Below are 26,807 nucleotides of genomic sequence, written 5' to 3' on the forward strand. Positions count from 1 at the left end.
TAGTTTTTTGTAACCAATGTGAATCTAGGACAGTCAAACAAAAGAAGAAACGCGCCCCAGAGAGCGGGGAGGTTTAGGGAACCGTATTTGGCACGTCCTATACCGTACGATGGGCCCCTCCGGTACGAACTGCGCATGCGCGAGTCTTTTGTTGTAGCGCATGCGCAGTTCTTACCTGAGGTTCCCTAAAACTCACTAGTTCCCTAGAACGGGTCCCTAGAACTTCCCTAGTGTCTGCAGACCGTCTGTTGTAGCAGGGCGACTGCTGCTTAACGGTTCGAAACCGTGTAAGTGAATTTCGTTGTATTCGTCTTCTTTTTCTTGCATTCGCTCCTACGGAGGAACAATCGATCGAAAACAACACTTGTGCTGTAAAGAAAACAAAAACATAAGTCAATTTTTCCTTGATCGCTTTTTTTTTTTTGCCACGTATCGAATTTTTTTGCTGCATTGGAGTGCAATACGCACGAAACCAATGTTTATCAGGGAGTTTTAGTAGATTGTGTCCGATAACTCTGATAACAATACGATGAATGTGTAAAGGCGCCGGCAGAGTATTAGATATGGTTATATCAAGATTATCGCCTACGATCCACCAAAACTACAAAAAAGAAACTTTTCCAATATTCGTGCTCGCGTATGAATATTTGAGGAGGCTCTAAAAAGATTTTCAAACATCCACATGTTCACATTTCTGCTTGAAGCAGTTCTCAGCGAGGTCATTTCGATGTATTTACAACTGTTTAGATTTGCATGTCCAACATCGGGTCAGGCGGTACGTTTCGTCTGTTTACACGTCATTTCTGTCCAATTTTGGGGGAATTTAAGACTCGTAACAAATGACCAGAATTTAACATTGCTATTTTTATTTAGCTTCGAGATATTAACGTGCACAGAGAACCCCATATATACTTGCATGCCGCCGTGGTGGTCTGCCCAGCTAAGCATACCAAGATCGGTATTTTGTCACAGTTGCATTTCTCGTATTTAATTTGTACACCACACGGTAGACTGTCAGATTATATTTGGCTCGGAAAACGAGATGTTAATAGAATGAGTTTCCTAAAACAATATTCTAGAATCCGACACGTATTTATATTGTGGCGTCACTATTTACTCATGTGCCAAAGCTAGCGCTGCAAAGGAAACAGGCATTGCTTCTTTCTTATTTTTTCCATCCTTACAATAAAAAAAAATACACATAAAAAACCTCGGCTGTTCGATTCGGCCAAGCAGCCAGGCGTTTTTCTACTCTCAAGGTTTATTTTTTTTTTTTTTATCTCTGCACATTTATACGTCAACCTAGAAAACACAAAGGGCTATAAGCGGTCGCGTGAGTTTCGAGCCTAAGGCGCACTTACTCGACAGAAAAATACATTTCTTTTTCCAAATTTTTAGCGAAGAAAATGTACGTATTGTGCACTGAGCGGAAGACCTTGCCATTTAGCCAGATATATTTTCTTATTTCCTTACTTTCGTTGCAATATATATATATATATATATATATATATATATATATAGTTTCCTTTTTTTAAACGTCGTGTTAATTTCAATGGTTATTAGAGGCGTGCGAATATTCGAGTTTCAAATTCAAATCAAATAGCGATTGACCAAAAAATTCGATTCCGCTTTCGAATTTCCATTAATTCGAAGTTTCGGATAATTCGTTATATTGAATATCAGTCCTGCTGGACAAAATCCGGGTCAATTCAAGAACGTTGTCCACGTGATAACATAGCCCTCCCACACCTCTGCTGGATCTAAATTAAGCCTGCATTAAGAAAACCTCGGTTGACTAACTATTTCGGTAGAAGATAGTTCGCTTCTTGTAGTTTTCGAACGAAGCAGTCACTCTTGACTAAAACCCAGAAACTTCAAGGATCCACCAAGCAACATTGGTGATCGCCATTTTTGGCGATCGTCAATGGCTAGGTGGCGCAAGCTACCGCCTTTTTATGATCCGTCCATCCAACATCCTGGGTTACGAAGCGTTTGATCGGATCCGAGTTCACGTCGAAAACTGACGTAGCACCTCGTGTCTGACTCCGCCCAAACAATGACATAAGCAGATAACTGGCGCGGTAAATGGATTACGAAGTAACTGTAGACCTCTAGAGATTTGTAAACTGAAGTGTCTGTTGGGTATATCGGCTCGCTGTAAACGGCAGATATAAGGTGACGATCATTATTATCACCGGTGGGGACCGCCGATTTGTCCTGCTTACTATGATCCGATTCTGTTTGCGATTCTGTTTACCAAGCGAGCAGAATGTCATCGTGGGAATCAGGTTTTAGCGTCCTTTCAGCGCCGTCCACGCCGGGATGGATCGCCTTTCGTGACATTATTTACGCAAAGTTTTGCAGCGCAACAAGACAATTGCCCTTTTATAAAGCAATCAAACTAAGCTTGAAAAATGTAGGATAAGCAATTCCAACACAAAAAGGAAAGTGCACGGGGTGCTTACGCGGACGCCGACATCGCAACCCAGTGGTCTGCTGAAGGGGGACGGGTTTGTTTGCATGAGTGGCAAGTTCAAGGTCGGTGACTGGCCACTATCAGAGCTACGTTTTTTTTTCTTCTTTTCTTTTTTTTTCTGCCTTGTTTGCAAACAATGAAATCTTACGCCAACCGACGTTGGGCGTGTCTACTGCACTCGTACATATTGCGGAAGTCCAGCAACTGTTACTTGTGCTAAAGACGTAAACAAAAAAAACAAAAAAGCAAAAAAAAACCTTGACCGAAAATTGACTACGTCTTGAACAGCTGAATGCCCTCCGTTACGTACGGCTGTACGGAGATGCTTGCAGTAGATGGGACGATGATGTCCACTGTTGCTTCGGACGCAAAGAAGCTGCGAGCTCCTTGATAGGCTTTATATATATATATATATATATATATATATATATATATATATATATATATATATATATATATATATATATATAGCCTATGACACTGTTGGTTCCGGCCCAACTGTCCCAGATTCCAGTTGTGCCAACACGTTCTAGATGATACAGACGTAATTCTGAATTGTTAGCGATTTTGCAATGTTAACGTCGTCTTGGCGTCCAATCACCGCAGTGCAAAATGCGTATAAAATAATTTCCCTTTGTGTAAATGTACACGAAACGAATTCGACATCATCGACGATCGCATTATACCTATAAAGAGGAAACCCCCAAGTTCCAATATCCGGCCTAGGTACGGACCTGCAGACACAAAGCAGACGACGAGAACAGGCACTTTCCTTACGTAAGACGACGTAACCTGACAACCCCCAAACCGTTTCGTCTCTACTTGCTCCGCATTTATTTTTTCTTATTTATTATTCTGCACTTTTTCGGCGACAACAACTCAAGTCAAGATAGAAGAGCCGGCACGCAGCAATACACAAACATACACAAAAAAATATCGATTGAAACAACATTGCATACCCAAGTACAACTTAAAGAGAAGAAAAAAATGGGAATAAAAATATTTTAAGTGGGGAAAGAGAAATTGAATAACAAAACGCAAAAGCCTCCCAGTCAAGTACTGCATAAAATGTACCAAACGCAATTTACAGGAAAAAAAAGGAAAGCTGTCGAGAGGGGGAAGAAAGATTTAGGGAACGCAGAGCCAGATATTGTCAATTTCCGGGGAGCACTGCACGCAAGATTGAGGATACGCCGTTCTAATAATACAGGTCCCGCAGCAAAATCCGCTTTATGCAAATCCCGCCGCAAGGGAGAAAAAACCGTTGCGCGGACGGAGCACCATCAAACAAACGGAGCTGAGATTCTCTCACGCTACGCGAAAGTCTCGCCAGAGAAAGCGAGAAGAGAGAGAGAGAGAAGGTAGAGTAATACCAAAAAGGAGAGGAGGATGCCATAAAAGGAAGAAAGGGAAATGGACCTGTCGCTATACCTGCAGCGTCCCTGGCTGGCTGGAATATAAAACGCAGACCCCGCGTGCATAAATTTAAATCCCCGCTATATCCCGGCGGCGGCGGGAGCGAGCACCCCTAGCAAAGAAAGCTCGGGTGCTGCCAAGAACAATAATGCTAAGGCTCTTAGCCTGCTCTCCTTTTTCTCCCCAGCTTCCTTATCCCCCCTCCCCATCCCTAGCTTCTCTATTTCCTCCTTTCTTTTATATTTTATACTACGCTGCGTTCATCCCCAAGACCGAAAGTGGAGTGGGAGCTGGAGCGCTCGCCCGGCCAATAAGCTGACTCCCTTTCGTCGCCCAATCCCGGTACCTCCGCGTCGGTACGGGGCCAGAGTGGGATCACGTGATGACATACAGACGTTTGATTGGTCCATCGGGCGCCTAACTTCCACCACACTGCCAGCCTTGGGGTGAACGGCAGAACGCGATCCCAACTTTCATTCCGGGGTTTAGCGAGAAAGACCGCGGGGAGAAGGGAAGTTAACAATCAAAAGGTGGTGAGGGTAAAGGAACCGCAAAAATAGAAATAAAAAAAAGAAGAGAGTCGTGAACGAAATTGGGTTTTGGTGGCTTAGGTTTGAGAGAGAGAGAGAGGGAGGGCAAGAAACATTCCGTACCCTAGACCGGGAATTGCCGGATGTTCGCTCGTAAAGTTTCGGTCTTCATTTTAGCCCGTAAAGAAAACAGAAAACGCGATAAAAAATAAAATACATATGCATCTTTAGGTTCGGTTAGATCGCGGGAGACGTCGAAACTTTAGATTGTCTGAGACGCCGACATCTCGAAGTCGGAGGTACCGCGACCAGCAGGAGTGGCGCTCGAGAATCAGTTACCGCGCATCTCACTTTGCGTTTGTTCGAACGGCTACTTAGTTAAAGTGGGTCGTGCAAACGCTCACCTCGCAAAAAATCGAGTTTCTTGCAAATTCTCGTACACCCATACAAATTGGAGATCACTTTGCCTTTTTTCGTGGACGAGTTGTGAGTGCGCGTCGGGTCTGGTCCGCATTTTAGCCAGCTGATCTATTCTGTTTTTAAATCCCCCGCGAAAAAAAAAAATAATAGTCGTTATCCCGAGTCATTGGACTTTGGTGGCGTGCGAGGCGTCCACAGATTCCGCAGAAGAGGCCTATTGCGCATGCTCAGAGTGCTTTTCGCAGTCCAGCAGACAAAGAGATGACAGCGTGCGCACTAACACAAAGTTTAGTAAGTGGTTGGGTTTTATCCATTTACCCAACGGTTCATTCGGGATCCTGCGTAATTGTTTTGACCTATTGCGCATTTGGTAACCGTTCCCCTATCCCCCCTCCCCCCCCCCCCCCCCCTTTTCTGTTTTCTGGAACTGTTGCGTTATTTTATTGCGTTCGTGCCAGTCTTGTACAAGTTACTCGAAAGAAAGAAATCGAATACAATGACAACTAGTATCGGTTAAAAAGTATTCAATTAGGTTACTTAAACAAAACTAATTCTCCGTTTCTTGTTTTTTTTTTTTTTTTTGCAAGGCAGTTGTTAGCTTTTTGATTACTTCAGACTTAAAGAAATCGACACGTTTTTCTACTGGTTTGAAGCTGGTTATTCGTGTCGTCCATTATTCGGCTAGAATCACCGAATTACAAGCTACTTATCTTCTTAATTCACCAATTTCGGTGGAACGTCCTCCCATCGGAAACTCGGTTCAAGTATACCTTGGTAGAAGCAAAGAGTGCCATTAAAAGAGGGAAGGGGAAAATAGCAACGGATAAGAGTGCTAAAAGTAATCAAGAGACTCTCGCAATTACTTTTTTTATTAAACGTATACAAATGATTCCAAAATTACTTTACAGACTAATCGATAACGAGTCATTTGATTCCTTGTTGTAATGAGTAACTTAACAAAGTCCGGTTGATGCACTGAGTGTGTACGCGTAGGTGTTCGTTTCAATTTTTCATCCTGGTCTTTCTTTCCCGCGCAGGATAACCTCCGACCGGGACCCAACAACTCCGCCTGGCCTTACTCCAGGCACCGGGAAGCGTCCTGGCAAGGCCGCTATCGGGTAAGTGGATCCCGTACCGAGATCGAAACATGCGTCCTCGACACTCGCACAACGCACCCCCTCCTCGCAAAACCAAACGCATTCACGGAATTTCCCCCGAAATTCGTAAACTATACTTACTGACAACTAAGCCACGCTTTGCTTTTTTGCTCGAATCGCCATTGACTGTAATCGTGCGAAAGCATAGGGAATATCCGGTGTTGTCGCGTTTCGAAGCGTCTAAAGTGCTTTCGAGATTGTTCTTCTTCAAAGCCCTTCGCGTTCCGTCGAATACATCAAGTGCAATTGATTTAGCACTAGCAGCATCGAAAGCTGTTTAATAAGTTACCCAACTCATTATAGCACCCTAAAGTTACCAAAGAGAGACGTAGTTTTCGCACAGGCGAGACAGCAAAGCAGCTGCGATGCAGGAGGAATGCATTATGTTCATGGTTAACTTACGACCAAGCGGTTATGAAACTAACTTTGTTCTAGAAGAAGCAAAAAAAGAATAGTAAATTAGGCTTCGAAGCGAGAGTGCATTGCATAAACGAGTGGTTATGAAATTATCCGAAGTACGTTCACAGTGACGCAACGAGTTTCGAAACTGAGATTTTATTTTATCTTGGTCTTCAAACTCGCACGATGTGATTATGGGCACAAAGGTCATATCGGCTTTAAACTACGAGTGCGAGGACAATTGAGTGAAGAAATCTCGGAACTCTTTTTGTCGTCCTCAAGCCCCCTCGAGCAACTCCTATAACAAGGCCACAGTGCTCGACGTTTTACGTCATCTAAAGAAGGCCAACACGAGTCCAGTTCGAACGCTGACCCAGCGCTCGCGTCCGTGAGGGGTTAAAAGTAAGCACTAGGCCTTGTTATCCACGAGATGTTGTTCCGCTTTCCCCTTTCAACAGACACTCTGGAATATACAAAAAAAACTAATAAAATAAAACATGTAACACTGCGCAGTGCACGACACTATTAGCATGAACATGACTTGGGGTCTTTTCCGCATTGTACTTAAGAAAATTACCGGAGGGCATCAACATTTAGCACTTAGGTTAGTACTCCAACTGAGCACTTTCCACCACAATAGTAGTTGTGATGGCTAGTCCTTCAATAATGAGGGGTAAAAAAACCGGCGATGGCTTGCTCGCGCGCTAACAGCGTCGCGGTGTGAACAGGAGCAACGAGACAAGAGAAGCCACCGCACTGCCGACAAAGAATCATCATCAAATATCATCCCAAGTATAGACGCTCGAAAAAAAACATTTAAAGAAAAACCGATACACGAAATAAGGAAAAAAAAAAAGAAGAGAAAGAAACATTGAACGAGGGAAATCAACACTTCTTGGAATGGCGACGATGGAATAACCTCTGCAAGAGGTCAAATCTTACTTTCGTAACAGCAGATCGCTTAAATACAAATCAATAAACAAAAAAAAAAGGAATATTGTAAAAAAAGAACCGCAACGAAGTCTACTTGGCACAGTGCACATAACACCAGCTGCTAGGCACCGTTCGCTTTTAAATCCCCCTTCTCCCGTCTGTTGCCTCCGATTCGATAGAAGCTTCAACCCATCGCCCAGACCAAAGAAAAGAGGGGGGGAAAAAACACAAAAAAACTCCCGGTTCAATTGAAAGGAAGACCCATCCAACCCCCTCCAACTTCTTCAGACCCATCTTGTACCATTCCTACACATAAAAAAAAAAAAATCACAGCGATAAAAAAATAAAATACCAAGGTCCTTACTCCGATCCAGTTTGTTTACTCCGCCCTCCGGCTCCCTTGCGTCTCTTTCTCCCGTTTTCCCTTTTTTTTCCGAACTCTCCCTTCTCGAAGTTCAACCCCAAGCTCACACAGCAGTGGAAGCTACGTGCACGTTGGACAGGTAATCCGTGTACCTTTCACCACGTGACCACGCTTCCATACCGCCGCGTAGAAATTTGTTAAGTACAGATAAGGGCCTGGGGCCACGCTGCTAATACATCATTAAAAAGACAGTCTGCAGACACTAGGGAGTTTTAGGGAACCGTTTTCGCGCATGTGATACGGTGCGATGGTACCTCCGGTACAAACTGCGCATGCGCGAGTCTTCTGTGGCAGCGCATGCGCAGTTCGCACCGGAAGGCTCATCGTACCGTATCGGATGCGCCAAAAACGGTTCCCTAAAACTCTCTAGTGTGCAGGCGAGATGGCGGAAGTTCACCGTTGCAATATTAGTCTTAGTAGATTGTTCCGATAATCTCCAATATCCCCCGATAACGATACGACGCATGCGCAAAGGCGGTGGCGAAGTATCAGGAATCGTTATCGGAGTCATCGGAACGGTTTAAAACGCTATTAACCCGAGACTGGGGCGGAAGAAGGAAAAACATTTTACGGTAGTAGGCGAAAAAAAAAAAAAAAAAGCCACAACATGGCGAAGACAACGTCTTGAACCCAGCCCTCGGTCTCAGTATCGGCTTCATGTTCAAAGAGAGGCTGCTGATTGGTCCGGCGGGTGCGTAGCTTCCACCGCACTATCAGCTTAGGGTTAAAGGAGCCTTTTCGTCGCGCATAATATCGCGACGCTGAAACCCCGCCGCGCACCGCCCGCAGTGATCCGTCGCCGCTGGAGAAAGAACCATTTGCCCAAACCGTCGACGATAACGCACCATCTCCAGTGCCCTACGTCCGCCAAGAAAAAAAAACTAAAGTCTTCCCTAGAATTTTGTTTGCGCCACGTTTCCTACAACTAAACCCAGATAAATGCATTAAAAAAAAAAAAAACACTGTCGAAGCGGCGGCAAAGGATCGCCATACGGCAGAGGTCAAAGACGTGCCAACGTCCCTTAGGCACCGCCCGCTGACCCTAAGACTACAATGCCGCGCCTGGATCCCCCTTAAATCGCTCCCCGAAGAAAGCTCGATTTTTTATATAATGGGTGCGGGTGGATCGGGGGAGTAGGGGAGGGGGCGGAGCATGTGGCAGGTAACGTGCGCCGAGCACGTGCACTTGACACGGCCCACTTCTCCTTTTTTACCTTAATCTCTGCAGCGTCTTTTCCCTCCCTCTCTCTCGAGGTCACAGTCCCGAGGTGACCCAGGGGTCAAGACCCGTGTTCACCCTCCCCTTAGACGATATTGACGGCACCGTACCACCTTAGCGTGTCTTGCGTTGGTCCTATCTGAAGCGTAAGCTCACAAAGGGCAAGAAATAAGCTAACGCTGCTCCTGACACGAAAAGAAAAAAAGTCGGGCTCTTGGCGCGACCTGTTGCTTGTTCAATAGCATGTTCTCGGGAGAGGTTGCTTTTCTAAATTGTAAATGGAAGTTGGAACGCCCGCTATGCACCGAGTAAGTACGGGAGGGTAAGAGACGATAGCGTGCCGGGACGTCAGAACGCGGACCTCTGATTGGGAAGGATAGCGGGTAGACCTAAAGCTAGCTGCCCGCGTCTCCACCGCATACGTCGAACGCGTTCGAATGCGAAAGCCAAAGACCGGAGTTCTGCGTTCTGGCGCCTTCGACGAGTGCAGCTTTATGCCTACCCGCTAATCTCTCCAATCGGCGCTCGGCGCGTCACAGCGCGCTCTTGTCGCCTAATCTCTCTCTCTCACTTTCTCGGCGCATATTGCGCACTGACGCCGCGTTCACACATGACGACTGAACCGCGTACGCAAAGCGGTTGCGAACCCGGTCGCTTAAAGACGCAATACAAACTTCACGTGTATTCGATTATGAAAACGAGCGGGCCCGCTTCGCGGTGACGATTCGGACGCTGAAGCGTGTATGTAGCCTTAGGCTGCATTCACACTCACTGGCGTGTGAATCGCCACCGCGAAGCGGGTCCTCCCGCTTTTTCGTTGCGCAACGCTTTGCGGGTACGGTTGAAGCGGCTAATGTGAACGTAAGTGTGAGCGCAACCGACGCTACGGTTCGTCCGAGCCAATCGAGCGGCGACAAAAGTGCACCGTCACGACGGGGCTCTTCACCTTTGCGCGTCCGCCGTCACCGGCTAAACAAATCGCGCACTGCGAACGAGCCGTGATCCTGCGGTTTATTTCGTGCGTGATCATCAGTCGAATTCGCCGTCTTGCGATAGTTTTCGGTAGAATCATTTTTTTTAGAGCGCAGCTCTTAGGGGGCGCCTGTTTCCGGGTTTCGCGGCGTCGGTGTAACCGCGCTAAATTTAGCGGGAAGGTTGACGTCATGTGACCTCAACACCAATTCAGTTTCCCCACTAACTTTAGCGGGGAAAATGACGTCACATGACTTGATGTCACGTCGCCTATACACGAATTCAGTTTCCCTGGTAAATTTAGCGGGAAAATTGTCGTCGCGCGACCTCCACCAATTCAGTTTCCTCGCTAAATTTAGCGGGGAAAATGACGATACGTGACTGGGGTCACGTCACCTATGAACAAATTCAGTTTGTCCGCTAGATTTAGCGGGAGAATCGACGTCACGTGCGGAAGAGGAGGAGGGGAAGGTACGGAGGAGGAGGAGGAGAGGGGGCATACCTTTTCCTCCGTACCTTCCCCTCCTCCTCCTCAAGAGCTGCGCTCTAATTTTACGTTACAGAGAGTTGTAAACCTCTTTAATTTTTTTGGAAGGTTCGATCCGACCAGCAAGCTTCAGGAGCGATCTTCAAAAAGCACGCTTCAAATTAACAGTGAAAGAACTCCCAATACCACTAGCCGCTCCGCGAAAACAGAATCCCTTAAGATTCTCCAGTTTGGTAGCTTCGTAACTTACAATAGACAGCCACATCAATTTAGTCGAACATGTAATATCAGAAACATCGGCTCACCTCAACGTTCTACAAAAATAAATAATAAAAAAATAACCACCAGTTTTCCTTTCGATACAACAAATATCGTTTTAATATTTTTTTTTATTTACTATTCTGGAGAATACCTGATATAAGCGGCACTAAGCGAGATCATGACTTCGGATTTGTGATCTCTACTCTGCATAGGAAACAGTCTAAGCTTAAATAACAAAACTGAAAAAGCATAAAGTCGCAGGAACACTGCTTATATCCGTCGTACAAAAGACACGGAGTTTCTCCGCGGACATGCTGACAGAATTATCCGCGAACAGGCCTCAAGTATCTTCGAAGCATGTGCATGGAAGAAACATGCTTCAGACAGAATCTGCAGACTGCCTCTTTTACAATGTTTAGCAGCGGGACCGTGGCTTCAAGCTTGCACTCGTATTTAACTGCGGATTCTACCGCACGCAGGTCTCGTTTTCTTCTATGTTTAAGCCAAGGAACGTTTCAAAGTCTACGCTTACTCGTGAAATAGCAAAAAAAAAATAAAAAATGGGTTGTGTGTGTGTTAACTTGGTCTGCCTCACAGGGGCGACGAGTCTCCCAGCTGTATATACATGTTGATTGATTTTTTTTTCTTTTTTTTTATGTAAACAGACGATTAGAATGTCCCCCGCGTTTTCCCATCACCAGCCTCGTGCTGCTGCATGCACGAGTAGAAACAATTCCGCGCACCTCACACACTTTACACATGCCTTCTTCCTAAAAGTTACCGATCTAGGGTGTTTAGTCTGTCAATGTACGGCCATAACATTCAACTATGAGGTCCGGGATTGTGGTGCAAGTTGTTTGGGCCCCCAGTCCTTCGAGAGCAGCCAACGCTTCAGGTCACCAACGCACAGACAGACACACACCCTATTTTCTATGGTCTACACATCATTTCGCCAACATAAAGTGGTTAGAGCACGAAAGCATGGCAACTGCGATTTATATATCGACACAGGTGCAGCGAATTCCAAAGGGGAGCTCATTGCACTTTGGTTTGGTATGCACCTACGTGACTCGGCGGCAGATGCGCGATATGTCTTTCAGAGTTGATTGATCTCTCTGGTCGTTGATTCAATGGAATATTTTGAACCGTTTCGTCGAGTACTATTCCATACCTTTACTTTTGCTAGGATAAAGTTAAACTGATCCGTGGTTCGGTTACAAAGACAAGCAGGAGTCAACGGCCGCGTGCTACGAGCTGTACAGTCTCTGACCATCCGAGAACCCATTCGACGATGCACCTTCAGGCGTCTGTGCAGGATTCGCTTTCGCCATGCGCGCCGCGCACGTTGCTGACGGCGAGAAAATAAATGATATCTTTGTCTTATACTCGGTCTGAAAATAAGGTGCCTATAAGCCAGCGTGTGCTTGGTAACACCGCATGAGCTGTCTGTAAACGAATGGGTCTTTCATATTGCTGGAGACTGTACGTCTTGTGCGAAACGTTCCGAGGCTGAAAAAGAGAAGCAGAGCTGACTCGCAAATGCGCTGCAAGTTTTGCGTTCCGATCTGCCTGTCAGGCGCCACACATTGGTTTAGGCTAAAGCACGACGCTATTGCGTGTCCCAGGTGCCGTCTTTAAACACCTTGCCAAGAAAACACGAAAAAGCGGACGCAAACATTACACTGAAGGGCATCCATTGGTCACACGCGTTGTACGCGCCGAGAGCATTCTGGAGAAATTCGCCGATGAATTCAGCGCAAGACGCTGGCGGTTAGCGTCCCATTTCGACATAGTCTGCGAAGTGGGTCGCTGGCTTTGTAAGCCTTCGTGCATGTTTCTCCAGAGCTTTCGTTGTGAGCCGATGACATTCGGATAGAAACCGTTTAGCCTGATTACTGAACCAGGTGTTAAGAGCAACACAGGGTACCTATATATGACCTAATAGATCCGTTGTTTACCGGTTAGAATTGGGACGGTTGCAACGGAAACTCTGCCAAGAGTGAAGGCTGCGGCCCTCCTCGGGTCAATCAGAGTGAAGGAGGATCGAACCTCGTTAAAGCTCTCCCCGGTAAGAGAGTACTCCGACGATACGCTGTCACGCTCCCGTCTTCGACGCCCCAATAGACGAATCTCACCAGCCAGTTTGGCTACGCCACCGCTGCCGCGACGCATCCAGGGAACTTATGGCGGTGACACGCGTGCGCCGAATGCTTGGTGAGATCGGTCTTTTGGCTTACTGGGGCAATGCGAAGCGCAAGGCCGTCTGATTGTTTTGCAGGGGTTGTTGTTACGTCATGGCACCGAGCCCTGATTGGCTCTGATTGAAAAATAGTGGGTAAACCTCAAAGCAAGCTGCCTTCCAGGTCTATCCACTATCCTCAAATCACAGTCAATCAGGGCTCGGTGCTATGACGTCACCAGAGCGCCTGCAGAAGCATACGAACTTAGCGCTCCGCATTGCCTTCGCTGCTTGCCAAGTTACGGTGAAACGGAGTTTAGCTCTGTAAATGAAAAAAAGAACAAAAAAAACACATAAAAGTTGGTTTGGGCACGTGCGCGTTGCATATCTGCGACATACAGCCCTACTCGCTTCCTCCCGTTGTCGAGTTACGGTTCCGTGCGCAGTAGCGGACAACCCGCACTAAACGGGGCATTTCCATTGTTCACTGCTTCTTTCGGTTCGGAGGCCATGCACAAAAGAAGCGCCATTTGAGACGCACACAGCTGCGGGCGTCGGGTTCTCGTCTTGGGATAAATGCGCAACTTGTCTGCCTTCCCGTTGAGACGGTTTCAGTTTTCCCGGACTTTCTTTTTTTTCTTCTTTGTGTAGCTCTCCGGAGACGCGGTACATGCTTACGCGGCTGCAAACAACAACGCTACAAGCAGAAAACATATAATCGGCTGTTATCTCCACGTGTAGGTTTGTTCATTTTCTCTCGTTCACTCAAGGACGCGAGGCTGTTGAGCCCGACTCGCACGGAGTGAGCGATCTTGAAGGCGAATCAAAAGAGTGCATTTATTTCACTTATGCTCCCCCATTAGTCTTTAAATAGAGACTATTAAATGCGCAGGATTCATAGGGGTAGCTCTTAGTGCTTTCGTGTATGCGCCCGGAAAGTAACGTCAATGACGTCGTGATTTCCCATGATGAGACCTGACGTCTCGACGCGTGACCGTGACGTCAGGTGACACCATGACGTGACGTCACGTGACCAGAGTGCTTTCCTGGTGCTCACGTGACGCAGTAACACAGGACGTCTAAATTGTATGTATTTACAGAACCTTCGTAACATACCAAAGAGAGACCGTTTTACAAGCAAACATATTACCATTCATGGTGTCAAACGTATTCGTTGTTGTTGTTTTTTTTTTGTTTTTTTTTAATGAATTGTGACATATCCGAACAAAATGTAGAAGCGTCGATGAGCGCCTGCCTGAGTCCGATGAAAATCCACGCATACTCCCTACAACGAGGAAGCAGGGGCTTGCCTTCCGCTCACAGAAAAAAATGCCGGTCGCAAACGATACCAGATGTCCGCCAACCCATAGCAGAAGGCCTACTGGCCTCCATTCCTTCCAGGCGTCGAATCTCAGCCGACAGCCAATGCTAACAGGGAACACACGCACTCCTTTATCAGCTCAGGGGGAGCGGGACAGAGGTCGTTACGCAAGTGGACGCTGGTCCCAGTCCGTAAGCGGAAAACCGTCAGAGCTTCTTCCGGTTTCCCGCTTCGTGAATGGAGGAGCTTCCTCCGCGGAGCGGCAGATACCGAAACTGCCCAAGAAGAAGCCGTAAAGAAAACCGACAACGTAGCATCAGCAACGTAAAAACTGTCCCGAAAGAGAGAAAAAAAAAAAAAAAAAAGGGGGGGGGGGGGGGGGGGGGTCCCGTGCCGATTGGCAAAGCTGGAGGGAAACCCTCCCCTTTCTCGAGTTCCCCCAAAAACCGAAAGCGTCAGAATGACGAAGCACCGCTGGCAGAACTTTCGCCGACTCCCTCGGAGCCTTTCTGCAGCTAGGGCTTCTACGCTGTCCCCCTTCTGGAACCAACAAGACACAAACAGACTCGCGCGAGCGTAGGTGGGTTCATTCTGTTTTCTTTCAACTCGGCCGGTCCGAGAGGGAGGTAGAAAAGGGAGGGCGGTTGTACGTTCCAAACAGCGACGGCCCACACAATTTAGAAAAACGAGGCTTGTTTGGGAATAGCAGCCCCCCTTCCTCCCTTGAGGAAAACCCGCTCGCCGCTCACCAGGAACAGGAAACCAGTCGCCATACCGGCACGAAAGGGGCTCGGGGACTTTCCTGGAATCCCATTTGGCCATCCCCAAAACACACTGACCCTCTTTCCCTTCCTTTCCCCTTCTTCGTCCAGGGGGTATCCATTGTCACTTTTGCGCCTCGTTCCAGCGGTAGGCCCGCTTCTTTTTTGCTTTTTTGCTTTTGCTTCCTGGACCACAACTGACCGAGCTCGAAGCTCAAGGCCACGGCGGCAACCGGGCGCAGCGTGGCGTCGTTTTTGGTCCCCCTCGTAAAACCCGGTTCCTTCGGAACCCTTTTGTGCCAGAGGCGACCTTGAAGTCCAGAGAGCCGACAGTGCGCGTCCAAATCGGGCTCGGGCTTCACCTTCCGGTCCAGCTGGTCTTTGTCCTTTGTGGGCGCCGCGGCCGCCCCAGAGACCTACTGATCCTGGAAGCGCCCTGGTTCTCGTAGCACCCCTGTGACTTGAGTTTCCAGGCCTTGATCTCTCAGATTGCGACAGCACTGAACTTCGGGCTGGCGCAGATGGAAGACTTGAAATGAAAACATATCGAAGTTTTCTCACCTGCCTCAACTCGCTGGCAACAGCCCTCCCTTTCCATAGTGACCCATCTCAAAACGCGGCTTGAGGTACCGAGCTCTTGGCACTCCCAAAGATGTCATAAGTCTGAGCTGCTAGCTGATCAAAACAAAGAATATGGGGCTTTCTGTCGCACTCTTTCTAAATGGCTCATTCAGCTGTTGATATGATGGTTCGAATTTCATAGTCATCACGCGCTTACATTCGGACACGTAATTATTGCCACAGTGTAAATTCAAAGGGATTAATCGTATGCATGTAAGCAAAATAGTAACCGCTCGACTTCGGCTCACACGAACCGATGCAGAGGTCGAGATCCAGCATCCAACACGATCCACAATCCTGTCAGTGCATACGTGGCTGGTATGGGAGCAGTCCGAGAAGAAATCTCTGCCAAGGCCGACAGTGCGGTAGTACGCGCTCAGCAGATCAATCAGCCGCCTTCATTTCATCACCTAACCCAACTTTCCGCGCGTGGATATGAGGAGGGAACGCGATCACGTGGTAACGGATGGAGGCATGACTCAGCGAGCTCGTAGCTTTTACCGCACTGTCCTTTAATACTATTGCAGACACATTGTACCACTCACACACGCAAACGAGGGTAGAGCGAACAAAATAGAGGAGGGCACATTCACAGGCGGTTCATTGAGAAAACAACCCAAAACCGCAAGTGCGTGACCAAAGTTCACACCTGTGACAACGGTTTCGTCCGTCATGCTTGGCCGCTCCGCGAGACGCGGTCGGAGTCGAAAAATTGACATCGCCCAATTAATTGCGTAAGAAACAAATTCCGAAGCTAAGTTACACCGACCACGAGGTCATTGGCCACCTTAATGAACAAGTGCCTTCCTTTTTCTTCTCTCTCTCGTCGCCTTGTTTTTTTTTTTTTTTTTTTTGGCTTCCTGTATTCTTTCTTCGCGCCTCAGAAGTCAATTAACTGACCTTTCATACACGCTAAAAAAAAAAAAAAGCATTATAACAAATACATAAAAATGGCTCCTCAAATAAACGAAGAAGAAATGCGTCGCAGTAAAAACAGCGCGTGATCGACTATACTCCGATGCTCTGGCCCCATTCGTTCATTATCGTGCTCTTTTACTGTTTCACTGATTTATTGCCCTCTTTGCTTTCTTGGCGAGTATGTCGCTCTATCTTCGCTTTTTTCTCTCTCTTTTGTTGATGTTGTTTCTACTCGAGCCTCTACTTTCCATTCGGCAATTTTCCTCGGGAAGGAGAAAGGAGGGAGGTTAGCCGAACCGAGTTCAAAATTAAATTACCTGTCGTCTGTCATTCAGGTCTCTCTAACCCCCCCCCCCCCCCCTCCTTTTTTTTATTCTTCGTTTCTGATACATAAAAAAATATATCAGGAACGAAGATTGGAAACTGTCATGCCACGGCAGGAAGCCGCCGCAAGGAGCTCCGACGAGCCAACGAGAGCGAACTACCATATAAGCAAAATAGATACACAAAATAGCGGCATCTATACGCAAGTATAGAGTAGTAGTAGTGATGAAGCAACGCCGGCGGAATCTCCTACTAGCATGTCGCGTAAGCGTCGGAAGAAGATCCCAATAAATAAAAATAAAGCTCCTTCTTTCCCAAACCAATCTCCCAACAGGTTTCTTCGAGACTGCTCCTTTTCTTCTATTCTTTTTTTTTTTTTTTTTTTCGAAAGCATCTTTTGTCTCATGGGATCTTAGGTTAATGGCGTCAAACTGGTTTGGCTTCAACGGACTGCCCTTTCTTCTTTACTTTTTCTTTACCGAACTTTTATGGACACCCAAACATAACGCCTTACAGCCGCCCCCCGACCAAAAAAAATAAAGTAATAGAACTTACGCAATTCACAAAAAAAATCAGCGACGGGTATGGAAAAAAAAAAAAGCAACATGTATATGAAATAAACCGGTTGGTCCAACCGGCGTTTTGTGGAAAACGAAAGTTGCCGCTACACGGAGGGGTGTGCCTTTCTCTCGAGCATGCGCGGGCGCGCGTGTGTGCGTGTGCTAACCATCCCCACAGTGTTGGCAACCAGTCTGGCCATTCAACGACCTTGACGCCAGAGGGCCCACTACAATGTCTACACGCAAAAAAAAAAAAAAAAATAGGGCGTAGGTGTTGACCGTTTTGACACGTTTCATGCATGCGAACGGCACGCGTGTTTTATTTATTTATTTAATTAGTTTTTGTTTAAGTATTTGGTCTACAACCTTGCCAGAAACCGAGGAAGAGACAGAAACGAAGGAGGAGGAGGCGATCGTTTCCTCGATCAGTCAGCGAAATAACCACCACCGCAGAGAAGCTCGTGAACGGATTGAATGATGGGGAAGGGGGGCTTTTCGGACTTCCAAGGAACGTCCCACGAACCCCCGCGGGAAGATATCGGCTCCACATGGAAACTCGCTTGGCTGCCGCTGCCACTCGTCAGAAAAGTAAAAATACAAGTACTAAAGGTTGCCGGAGAGAGTTATGACGTAAGCCTAGACGGGACCCTGTGATGAAAGCGCCCCTTAACGACGTTTAATGATTCTCGCGCGTCGCGTGGGGGCGGGATGACGCGGATGTCTCGCCGGGATGATGTAACAAATATTTGCAAATACAGTGCTCGTACTATCCCGCAAAGCACGTGGCAGAACCAATCGCCGTAATCTACAGGGACAGCCCAGCGAATGGCAAAAACAAAAATATACGTAAAAAAAAAAAAAAAAAAAAAGCTTTTGCAGCAGCATTGCATGATGCACACACTCTCGTAGCGGTTGATGAGATCAGAAACATTTGCTGAAAATCCAAAACAGCGAGAGCTTCGCGTATCTGGACGCTTATATACGTGCAATGTAACTAACTGTTCAGTTCCTGCCAAATCGACAGACAAGATGGTTCGGCTAACTTCAGACACCAGTCTCGCGGGGTGATCGTAACACGAGTTCTAGCTGTTCTCTTTCACCTATGCCACTTTAATGCAGACTTGCTGGAGTAGTACGGTTTCTTCTGTTTTCTATGCCCTCCGTCTCACACTCTACCAAGTGACTGTCCATCGATAAGACATGCCTGCTATAACCTACAACCCAAAACGCATATAACGAAAAGCCTAAGTACAGCAACATGACCGCTATCGCAATTCAGCTATAAATTTGCCCCGAAGCAAATAGATGAGATTCTAAAACCTCTAGCGCATGTGTCTATATTACCTTCTCGTGCACGGCATTCAAGAAACTCGCGTAACTAAAATAAGTACATGTTTACCACGCGACAACCAGATTTCCTAAAGATGTCCCATATCGGGAACCACGAGGCGTCGCCCTCGAATTAATCGGTCCACCAGAATGATCAGGTATACACACTCATGTGGTACACGCACCATATCACGTCACACGCTATAAAAAAAGAAAAAAAAAGAACACTAAGAAAGAAGAAAAGAAAAACACAAGCAGAAATCATGCTCTCAGTCAGCGTTTTTGCTCGTCCGACCTGCTCTAAAGTATTGAGTCCAGCGGGCAGCTGTGCGCCCAATGAATCACCATAGGAGAAGTCCAATAAGAACCGTATAGTACTCGGCTTCTGTGTACAGGAAACGGCAGATGTCCGGGCCCACGCACCTCGTGCTCGCTTCCCCGCTAAATGTTGTTCCTCGAAGCTCCACGACATTCCGAACGCGATCACGTCACCTCCGCACATTTTCTCCCCCTCGCGACCCTCTCGGGATCAGCGTCGCCAATTAGGAGCTTAGATTTCTGTTCCAGAAGCTTGCGCAACACCGAAGCCGCCTCGGGGACGCTCTGCGCGTAGGCGTCGAGACTTACAAAAGAGATTATTTAGAGGGACGTTCGCGCTACCTTACCAGAAGTCTGTCGCGCGCCTCAATTTGCATGTTTTGTGACGCAGTATGTGTATACACTCAAACTTAGATAACACCCATGATTCACGCCATTATGGATGTTACGAAAGGAGAAAAAAAAAAAAAAAGCTACATTTTAGGACTAGTCGATTGATTTTATATTTCGAAGAGAGAAAGACAACAGAACCTTGTAGTAGAGCGTACGCTGCGGATTGCGCGCCCATGCAGCGAGGGCGAGAGAGGTTTTAGCAGAGCGCTTCCGCGCGCTTGACAAGACGCTTCGAAATTACCGCGCTAGTGTCCTGTATCTTAGGAAACCTCTTAGGAATCACCTTTCCTTAATCGTTATTGTTCCCCTTGAACGCGATGCAGGCTGCACCATATCAAAGTTGATTCACAGAACGCAATTTTATTTGCGATTTGGCAATTGCAATGTCGCTCGTGCGACAAAAAAAAAAGTATTGGGGGAAGTTATGGTGCCCGACGTCGCAGCTGCGAAGTCGCCAGCAAAATTCACATGCGTAAATCGGGGTTTAGAGGAATTATTTTCTTGCCGTCAAAAACCGCCGTCGCACTGCTCGTACTTCATACAAAAGACACGGCGTTCGTTGCAGATGATGAATACAAAATATTATCTGCTGAAACTCTTCAAGCAGACAGTTTTTGTATCATCAATGTGACACGTCCGTCATACAAAGCAGAAAGACGCCTCAAACAGCGTCTGCAGACAAGCGATAACGCAATCCTTCCACCCTGCCCACCGTCGCCTGTTTCCCCCTCCCCCATGGTGGGAAGGATCTTCTGCCTTGCAGAATCTAGAGTCTGGTCGTAGGGCTTTAAATAGGAAATGCCACAAGGAGACAGAAACATTGCGGACGAATGAAGGAAAACTATTACGCCATATGAAAAACAATCTGCAGACAGTCTTTTATTGGCAATGTGACCGCGGCTTTAGCTAACGCGCAGTTGGCACACGCTCCCCGAATGAGCATAAAAATTGCGTATCATAAGTGTTCAAAAAAATAATGAAGCGAAAGGCAACCACGAGGAAAATATGGCTTCTTCAAATTGCGGGAATTCGTATTTGACGTATGAACTCTCGAACTACGGCACGAGCAAAAGCTGACGCGTTCTGGAGCGCATTCTCAGCCATCACCTTCGTCTCTCTCATTACAGACTTCAGCCAAGCAAGACTTGGACGCTTACCTGGATCGCAACGGCGACTGGACCCAACGGCTGCAGCCGCCACCGACGGCGGCCGATACGAGCGCCCAGCAGAAGGCCAGGCGGGAGAGCGCCTCCCAGGTCGACGAGTTCTTCGAGGACCAGAGCGAACCGGACGGTGGTCCCGCTTCATCGATGGCCTTCGCGGCGTACGCCAACTCCCAGGCGGCCCTCCTCACACGCAACGCCCATCCACACCACCCTTACGCCCACCACCACCCGGTCCGACCAGACTACCGACTCTACCATCCGGCCTGCTCGAAACCATCGCCCGATGACGACGTCTTCGCCAAACCTAACCCACCCCAGCCGGCCTCCGGAACCTTCAACGGTATCTGGGAGGACATCACGGCTAGCATCAACGTCAGAGACCCGGACGTGTCCAGCGGGTCTGCAACGAACCAGGCGGACATGGTGCACGTCAAGACAGAATCCTCGGTGCTCGCACCCTGCCAGTACAGTAGCAACGCCACCGACAGTAGCGGCGGTCCCAACAGTGCGGCTGTGGGAGTCAAGCAAGAACTGGAAGCGTCCTGCTATCCTGGCGGAAGCTACTCGCCGCAGGGTGGGAATGGCGGCGCCGCGGCTGGCTTCAAGTTTACGGCCATGGTGGGACCTCATCTCTCCATGGGCCGGGTATATATGCCTCCGACGCCCCCGAGTTCAGAGCCTGGGAGTCCTGCTACGGACGGGGTGCCGCTGAGTTCGAGAAGAACGCCGCCACCGCCGTATCCGGCGGAGGGACCTCCGGGGCCGCAGGGCAACGGCGGGGCGCCGTGTCTGCAGCCCACCCGGTACAACAAGAGGAACAATCCGGAGCTGGAGAAGCGGAGGATTCATCACTGCGACTTTCCCGGTGAGCGCGTGTCCCCCTTCACTTTTCTCGTCTACGCGAGCTTACAGACTAGCTAATGTGCAGCCTCAGCTGATGAGCCAGCTGATGTACCGGCATCGCGGCTCGCTGTAGTGCCGGCTGTGGAACACAAAATGTCCTAATTTGCCATAAAAAAAACGAGAAAAAAAGAACAGATACTCGCGCAGAAGCAGTGCACACAGATCCTGTGACCAAACGGGCTTGTTTATATCATAAATGTTGGTATACAACGATCACGTAAGGTCGGAGCTGAGAGAAACACAACGAACATCCAGCCGATCTGCACACAGCTCAAATGTATAAGTAAGTACTACTCTGCACCTATATATCTTCCATTTGACCTCACTGCTGAGGGTTAAGTAGATGAGTAGACAGCTCTCGGCAGACCGATAGCGAGTATAAAACAAGACAGAGTACATCTATTCATCGCCTAGATAAAGTACACGGTAAGCATCCATTGACCTGACAGAGCTGAAAACACCGTGCCACCATAACAGGGTGAAAAAAAAAAAGAACAACAAAAAAAAAAATACTACTTTTTTGCAAAAGGACGTTGAGTAACTGACGAAGGTAGAAAGAGAGCTTAACGCTGCGGTTTGCTCACAACATTACTGCTTTTTGCTAGTGTTCATCGTAATAATAATCTTCCTCGCTTAATGAATATCGTATTTAAATACAAAACAAATGTTTCATAGGAGGCATCAAATAACAAACAAGCGGTAAACAAAAATACTATTTTGTGGATTATTTTCGCGGAATATTTTTCATTTAAGCCACGTAGTAAAACTGGTCTGATATAAATCAATGTTAAATAATTTTGATTTTTATTCTTCACCCTGCACCACAGGACGTAGCAAGGAAAAAAAAAAAGAATTAGGCGCCAAACAACGATATCGTGCATTGCATTTGACACCGTGGGCTGACCACCTCGGTGGCTGTGAGGCAATGCGCCGACATACGGATCCCCGGGTGGTGGGTTCGAATCCCAGCCGAGATGCCCGCAACCTGACCGAGGCTTATTGCGGGCAAGGCGCTCTGTTCTGTAATCGAGCTTTCGGTTGCACGTGTAAAGATTATCAGGTGGTCCAAATTCGCCAACATGTCGCTCGTCACCGTGTCGCTTTCGCCAACATGTCGCTTGACAGAAAAAAAAAAAGAAGAAAAAACTTGAATCACATTTTGCTTTGATATCGACGACAATTTCTACGTTCATGCTGACAGCAGAGAGACACTTAGATGTCCTGCCACCCCACGACTGAACAGCGTTCCCGACGCCGTGTCACACAGTACGAAGCGTTGCACGTACAACAACACTCTCATTGGGTCTCAAGGCGGCGAAATCATTCGCGATTCCCACGACCCACCGCCCAAAGGCAAACATCGCGGAATCCAGGCGACCCCGGCAACGCGACTTCATCATCCCCCGGTGGATCAGGAGCAACAGGTGCAGTGGGGGAAAGACACCGCTGCAGGCAAAGATCGGACGGCATTCATCGGGTCAAAGTGAAAGCGGGCGGACACATTCCGAAACTTGCCCACCCATCCGCAAAAAAGACAAACGAACAAAACCAAAACAAAAGTTTACCGCACGCGCTCCGATCATTCTTCGCATATCTCTCGTGTTCTCCTCTGCGCCGCAGAAAAAAAAAACAACGACAACAATTATAACAATCAAAAAGCCATCTACGAAGACCTCTAACACAAAACAGAAACTTGTCCTAAACTGATCAAGGCGTTCGTTGGGGGATCGAGAGCAAAAAAACACGAAAAGAAAACCCCGACAAAACAGAAGCGAGCGATGCCTGCGACAGTCGCGCGAGGTAGCAATTTGGTCGCTGCAAATTGTGCCTTCCGTCGATAAGCATCAGTCGCCCCCCTCCCAAGTTTTCCTCACAGTCCCCAAGTGAGGTGGGGGGTGAAGGCTGTTTCCCCCCACCAAAGGCCTTCTCCGCAGTCCTCTCTCTCTCGGTCGGTTCGGAAGGCGTCGCTCGCCGGACCCGCAGAGCGTACCGCCTTCTCCTCGGCGCGGTCGGACTCGCCAGACCGCGTGCCTCCACGCCACGTCCGAGGATAGCACCGAAAAGTACTTCCACCAGAAGAAGAAGCAAACACTCGCGGCGAGCGGAAAACTAGCCTCGGGTAAAACAGCTGCGCAGTTTTAGGCCCGGCATCTCTCTTCTTTCTCGCCGCGCACCTTTTGTGCGCTTCTCTCTTACTACACCGCGTGTATGTGGACGGAACGGGGAGGGGGGCTGGTTTGGACGAAGGGAGGTGGGGGTCCATCGGCTAAACAGACGCGTCGTTTTTATTCATTTTATTTTTATGAAGTGTCTTTTCTCACTCTCGTCTCCCCTTCTCCGCCATCTTTCTGGCATTCCGAGGAGGACGGACGGGAGGTTCGATTCGCTCAGCGAAGGTACCCCGGTGTTCGTGTGTCTCTAGTACGGCGGCCGGCGCGAGTCCCGACGACCAGTTTTTCTCAATGAACTTTTCACTCTCGCCTTCCTTCTCTCTGCAATGTGTGGTGGTAGACATTCCTTATTTTCGTGTGTGCGTGTGTTTTGTTCGATGTAAAGATTTATCCCTAAGCGCGCGCGCGTGCGCGCAAGCAAGCGAGCAAGCAGCGAGCCGACGATGAGATGAGATTCCTGAAAATTGTTCGGGCGAACGATGCTCGTAGTAATCGCAGACACTCCATTTTCGATCCCTCGCAAGATGAACACACCTTAATAAAAAAATAAAAAATAAATAAATAAGCAGCAGCGCCAAAATATATAAAGATAATGTACAAGATTAGCTTTTAGAGACGCCTAGGAATGTGCGTGCCGTTTTGGGTTGGCAAAGAGGGAACGCTAATGCGCACTTTACCGAAGCCGCTTTTGATGTCGAATAACTTTACAGCACTTGTGGTGCTCAGAAACGAATTCTCATTTGCTAGAAATAATTAGAGCTAACCTTCGATGGGCACAGCACCATAAAATATTTAATCGCAATGAGGAGGCCCCCGGTATGAAAGTGTGGACACTTAAATGTGCTTTGTTCTAACTTTGACTTCATCTACCTAAAACGTGTGCCCATTTTCGCTGTACTTATCCGCTGGAAAGTTTTTCTTATGGCGATAATTAATAGTCGCAATGCGGCTGACATAGTTGTTAAGAGTTATTTGTATTGTGTTATGCGCAGGTGTTTATTGACTCTTCCGCTCGAACCACGACAATTGTTTCAAGAATTATTTAAAAAGACGAACCCACACCCACGCAACCGATTGCACCTTGCTCTGTTGCCCAAAGAGATTTAGTTACTGATGCGCGATGTTTTTTTTTTAAACTAATTGTGCGTCATTTTGTTTCATCGTTGCAGGTTGCTCCAAAGTGTACACCAAAAGTTCGCATTTGAAAGCTCACCAGCGGATACACACAGGTAAGCCATAAAACAAATGCGCACATACCTATATGAATGTTTTAAAACCCCGCCTAAATGACTACGTAGAAGAAAACGACAAAAAATGTTTTCGGGTTGCTCTGTTGACAAAACAAAATAAAATAAACCCGGAAAACACTTATCCGCTCGAGATTTAGCGAAGAGCGTTAAGTTTGTCCAATGCAACTGGTATGTGACCGAACCGCCCCCCCCCCCCCCCGCACATACAATCAAAATAGAATAAATTAAGACAGCGACAAACATGCATAGCCGATTGAAATTAAGTCCAATCTCTGCATTTGATAAATTCTTAATCAGATACAAAAATAAAGCCGCTTGTTACCGACAATATTTTTTAAACGCGCCGCTTCTGGTACTAGTTCTTCCTATTGTGTTTGTTCCGTTTTTATTTCTTGCTCCCATCTCAAGTATTGTTTTGCTTATCCTGGTTCTCCGTGCAACGTCTGCTGTTGAATTATTTGTACTTGACGGCAAATGAACGCTGCCAGCGAGTGGTCCCTATCGATATCAGCTGCACCGAAGACCGCAGGTATACCTATAGAGCATCTCCGCGAGGAGATTATATCATCTAGGATCACGCCATGCCGCTTTCCATTGCCCCCCCAACACGCCCCTCCCCTCCAATTATGGCACAATAACGTTCCACAACAAAACCCAAGAGGGGGAATCGGCCTCATACACCGAGTGAAATCGAATCCGGGCACGGCCACCCCCTCGGACCAACTCTCAATTTCTTGCGATTATAAAAAAAAAATAAAGTAAGCGCTCACAACAGCCACTGCAACAAAGAGAAGTAGAGAAAAAAAAAAAAAATAGAAAAGCACGATGGCTAGTAGAATGCCAGAGAAGGGGGGGTTTTCTGTTGTTAACCCTTTGGGTGATTCCAAAACCTCCAAACTTTCATTCGTCGACTTTCGCGGCAGAATACAACAGGCCCGTTCGTTTGCTGCTAAACAACTTCCCCCCTCCCCTTCTTCCTTTTTTTGTCTTTTTTTTTTCCGTTTTGCTATTCGCGTATTTCACTGATGCAGGGGCGGCTTGTTCACGTGGCAAGGGCAACAACAATAATACCAATAACAGCCCTAAAGCGAACCACATCGAAGGTATACCTGTCAATCCGTCCACTCGCATTCCCTTTCATGCACGTAAAAAAAAAAAAAAATTTTTTTTGTTTGGAGTTTTTTTTAACTTTCCGTGGCGAGCGGCCATCTTGGCTCAGTCACCATTTTCACGGCGAGAAACCATCACGGCTAACGCTTGCGGGCGAAGAACTCAGCTAAGCCTAAACATGGCTGCCACCATACCATACCAGCCTAAAGCTTTCTGTCAAGCAGGGTATTTTTTTTTACTATTATTTTAGTTTTTCGACTTCCCCCCCGACCAGCTCGTAAACTTGCCTGACTTACGATCCCCAACAAAGACGTGAGAAGAAAAACGCAAGAAAACAAAAACGTAAAAAGCGCCGACTCATTGTTCGATGTTGGCGGCTGTCGCGTGGTCAAGCTCGAGCCCGACCGGTTCTGAATGTGTCCGGTCAGTCACGTCACCGTAAGTCACCATCTCCGACGTAAAATAATAAAAAAAAAGGTGAAACAAACGGCTTGCATCTGACCCTCCGGAAGTCAAATGGGGATGCACATTTGCCGACTGGGGATTTCCTTTGTCCGGGACGCCGTTCATTCCACTTAATCCACGTCAAGTCGTTCTAAATCCGCAAACATCTTTTAACTGCCCCCTCCCCTCCAAAAAAAAGAAAAAGGGAACCATAATCTAATACTGTAAGCTTTTGACGTTTAGTGTCGGAAGTTGCCGGACCCACGCATATGTATGGCAGCGACGGCCGTGCTATTTTTCTTGCGACGATCAACGTGGCTACTGGACGTCGGGCTTTAAATCGCA

General features: G+C 47.5%; 1 protein-coding gene across 1 annotated transcript in view; it reads left to right on the forward strand.

Moving 5' to 3' along the window:
• The window catches only part of LOC8025144 (Krueppel-like factor 5), a 48,105-nt gene that overhangs the window by 14,826 nt on the left and 6,472 nt on the right, over nt 1–26,807 (forward strand). The window contains exons 2-4 of the mRNA XM_040208167.3: nt 5,880–5,960; nt 20,546–21,449; nt 24,828–24,887. Coding sequence (XP_040064101.2) covers nt 5,880–5,960; nt 20,546–21,449; nt 24,828–24,887 — 1,045 coding nt within the window. The remainder of the gene's footprint in view (nt 1–5,879; nt 5,961–20,545; nt 21,450–24,827; nt 24,888–26,807) is intronic.

Source organism: Ixodes scapularis, unplaced genomic scaffold, assembly GCF_016920785.2.
Source record: "Ixodes scapularis isolate PalLabHiFi unplaced genomic scaffold, ASM1692078v2 PGA_scaffold13__105_contigs__length_92229423, whole genome shotgun sequence".
In the NCBI taxonomy this organism is placed as follows: domain Eukaryota; kingdom Metazoa; phylum Arthropoda; class Arachnida; order Ixodida; family Ixodidae; genus Ixodes; species Ixodes scapularis.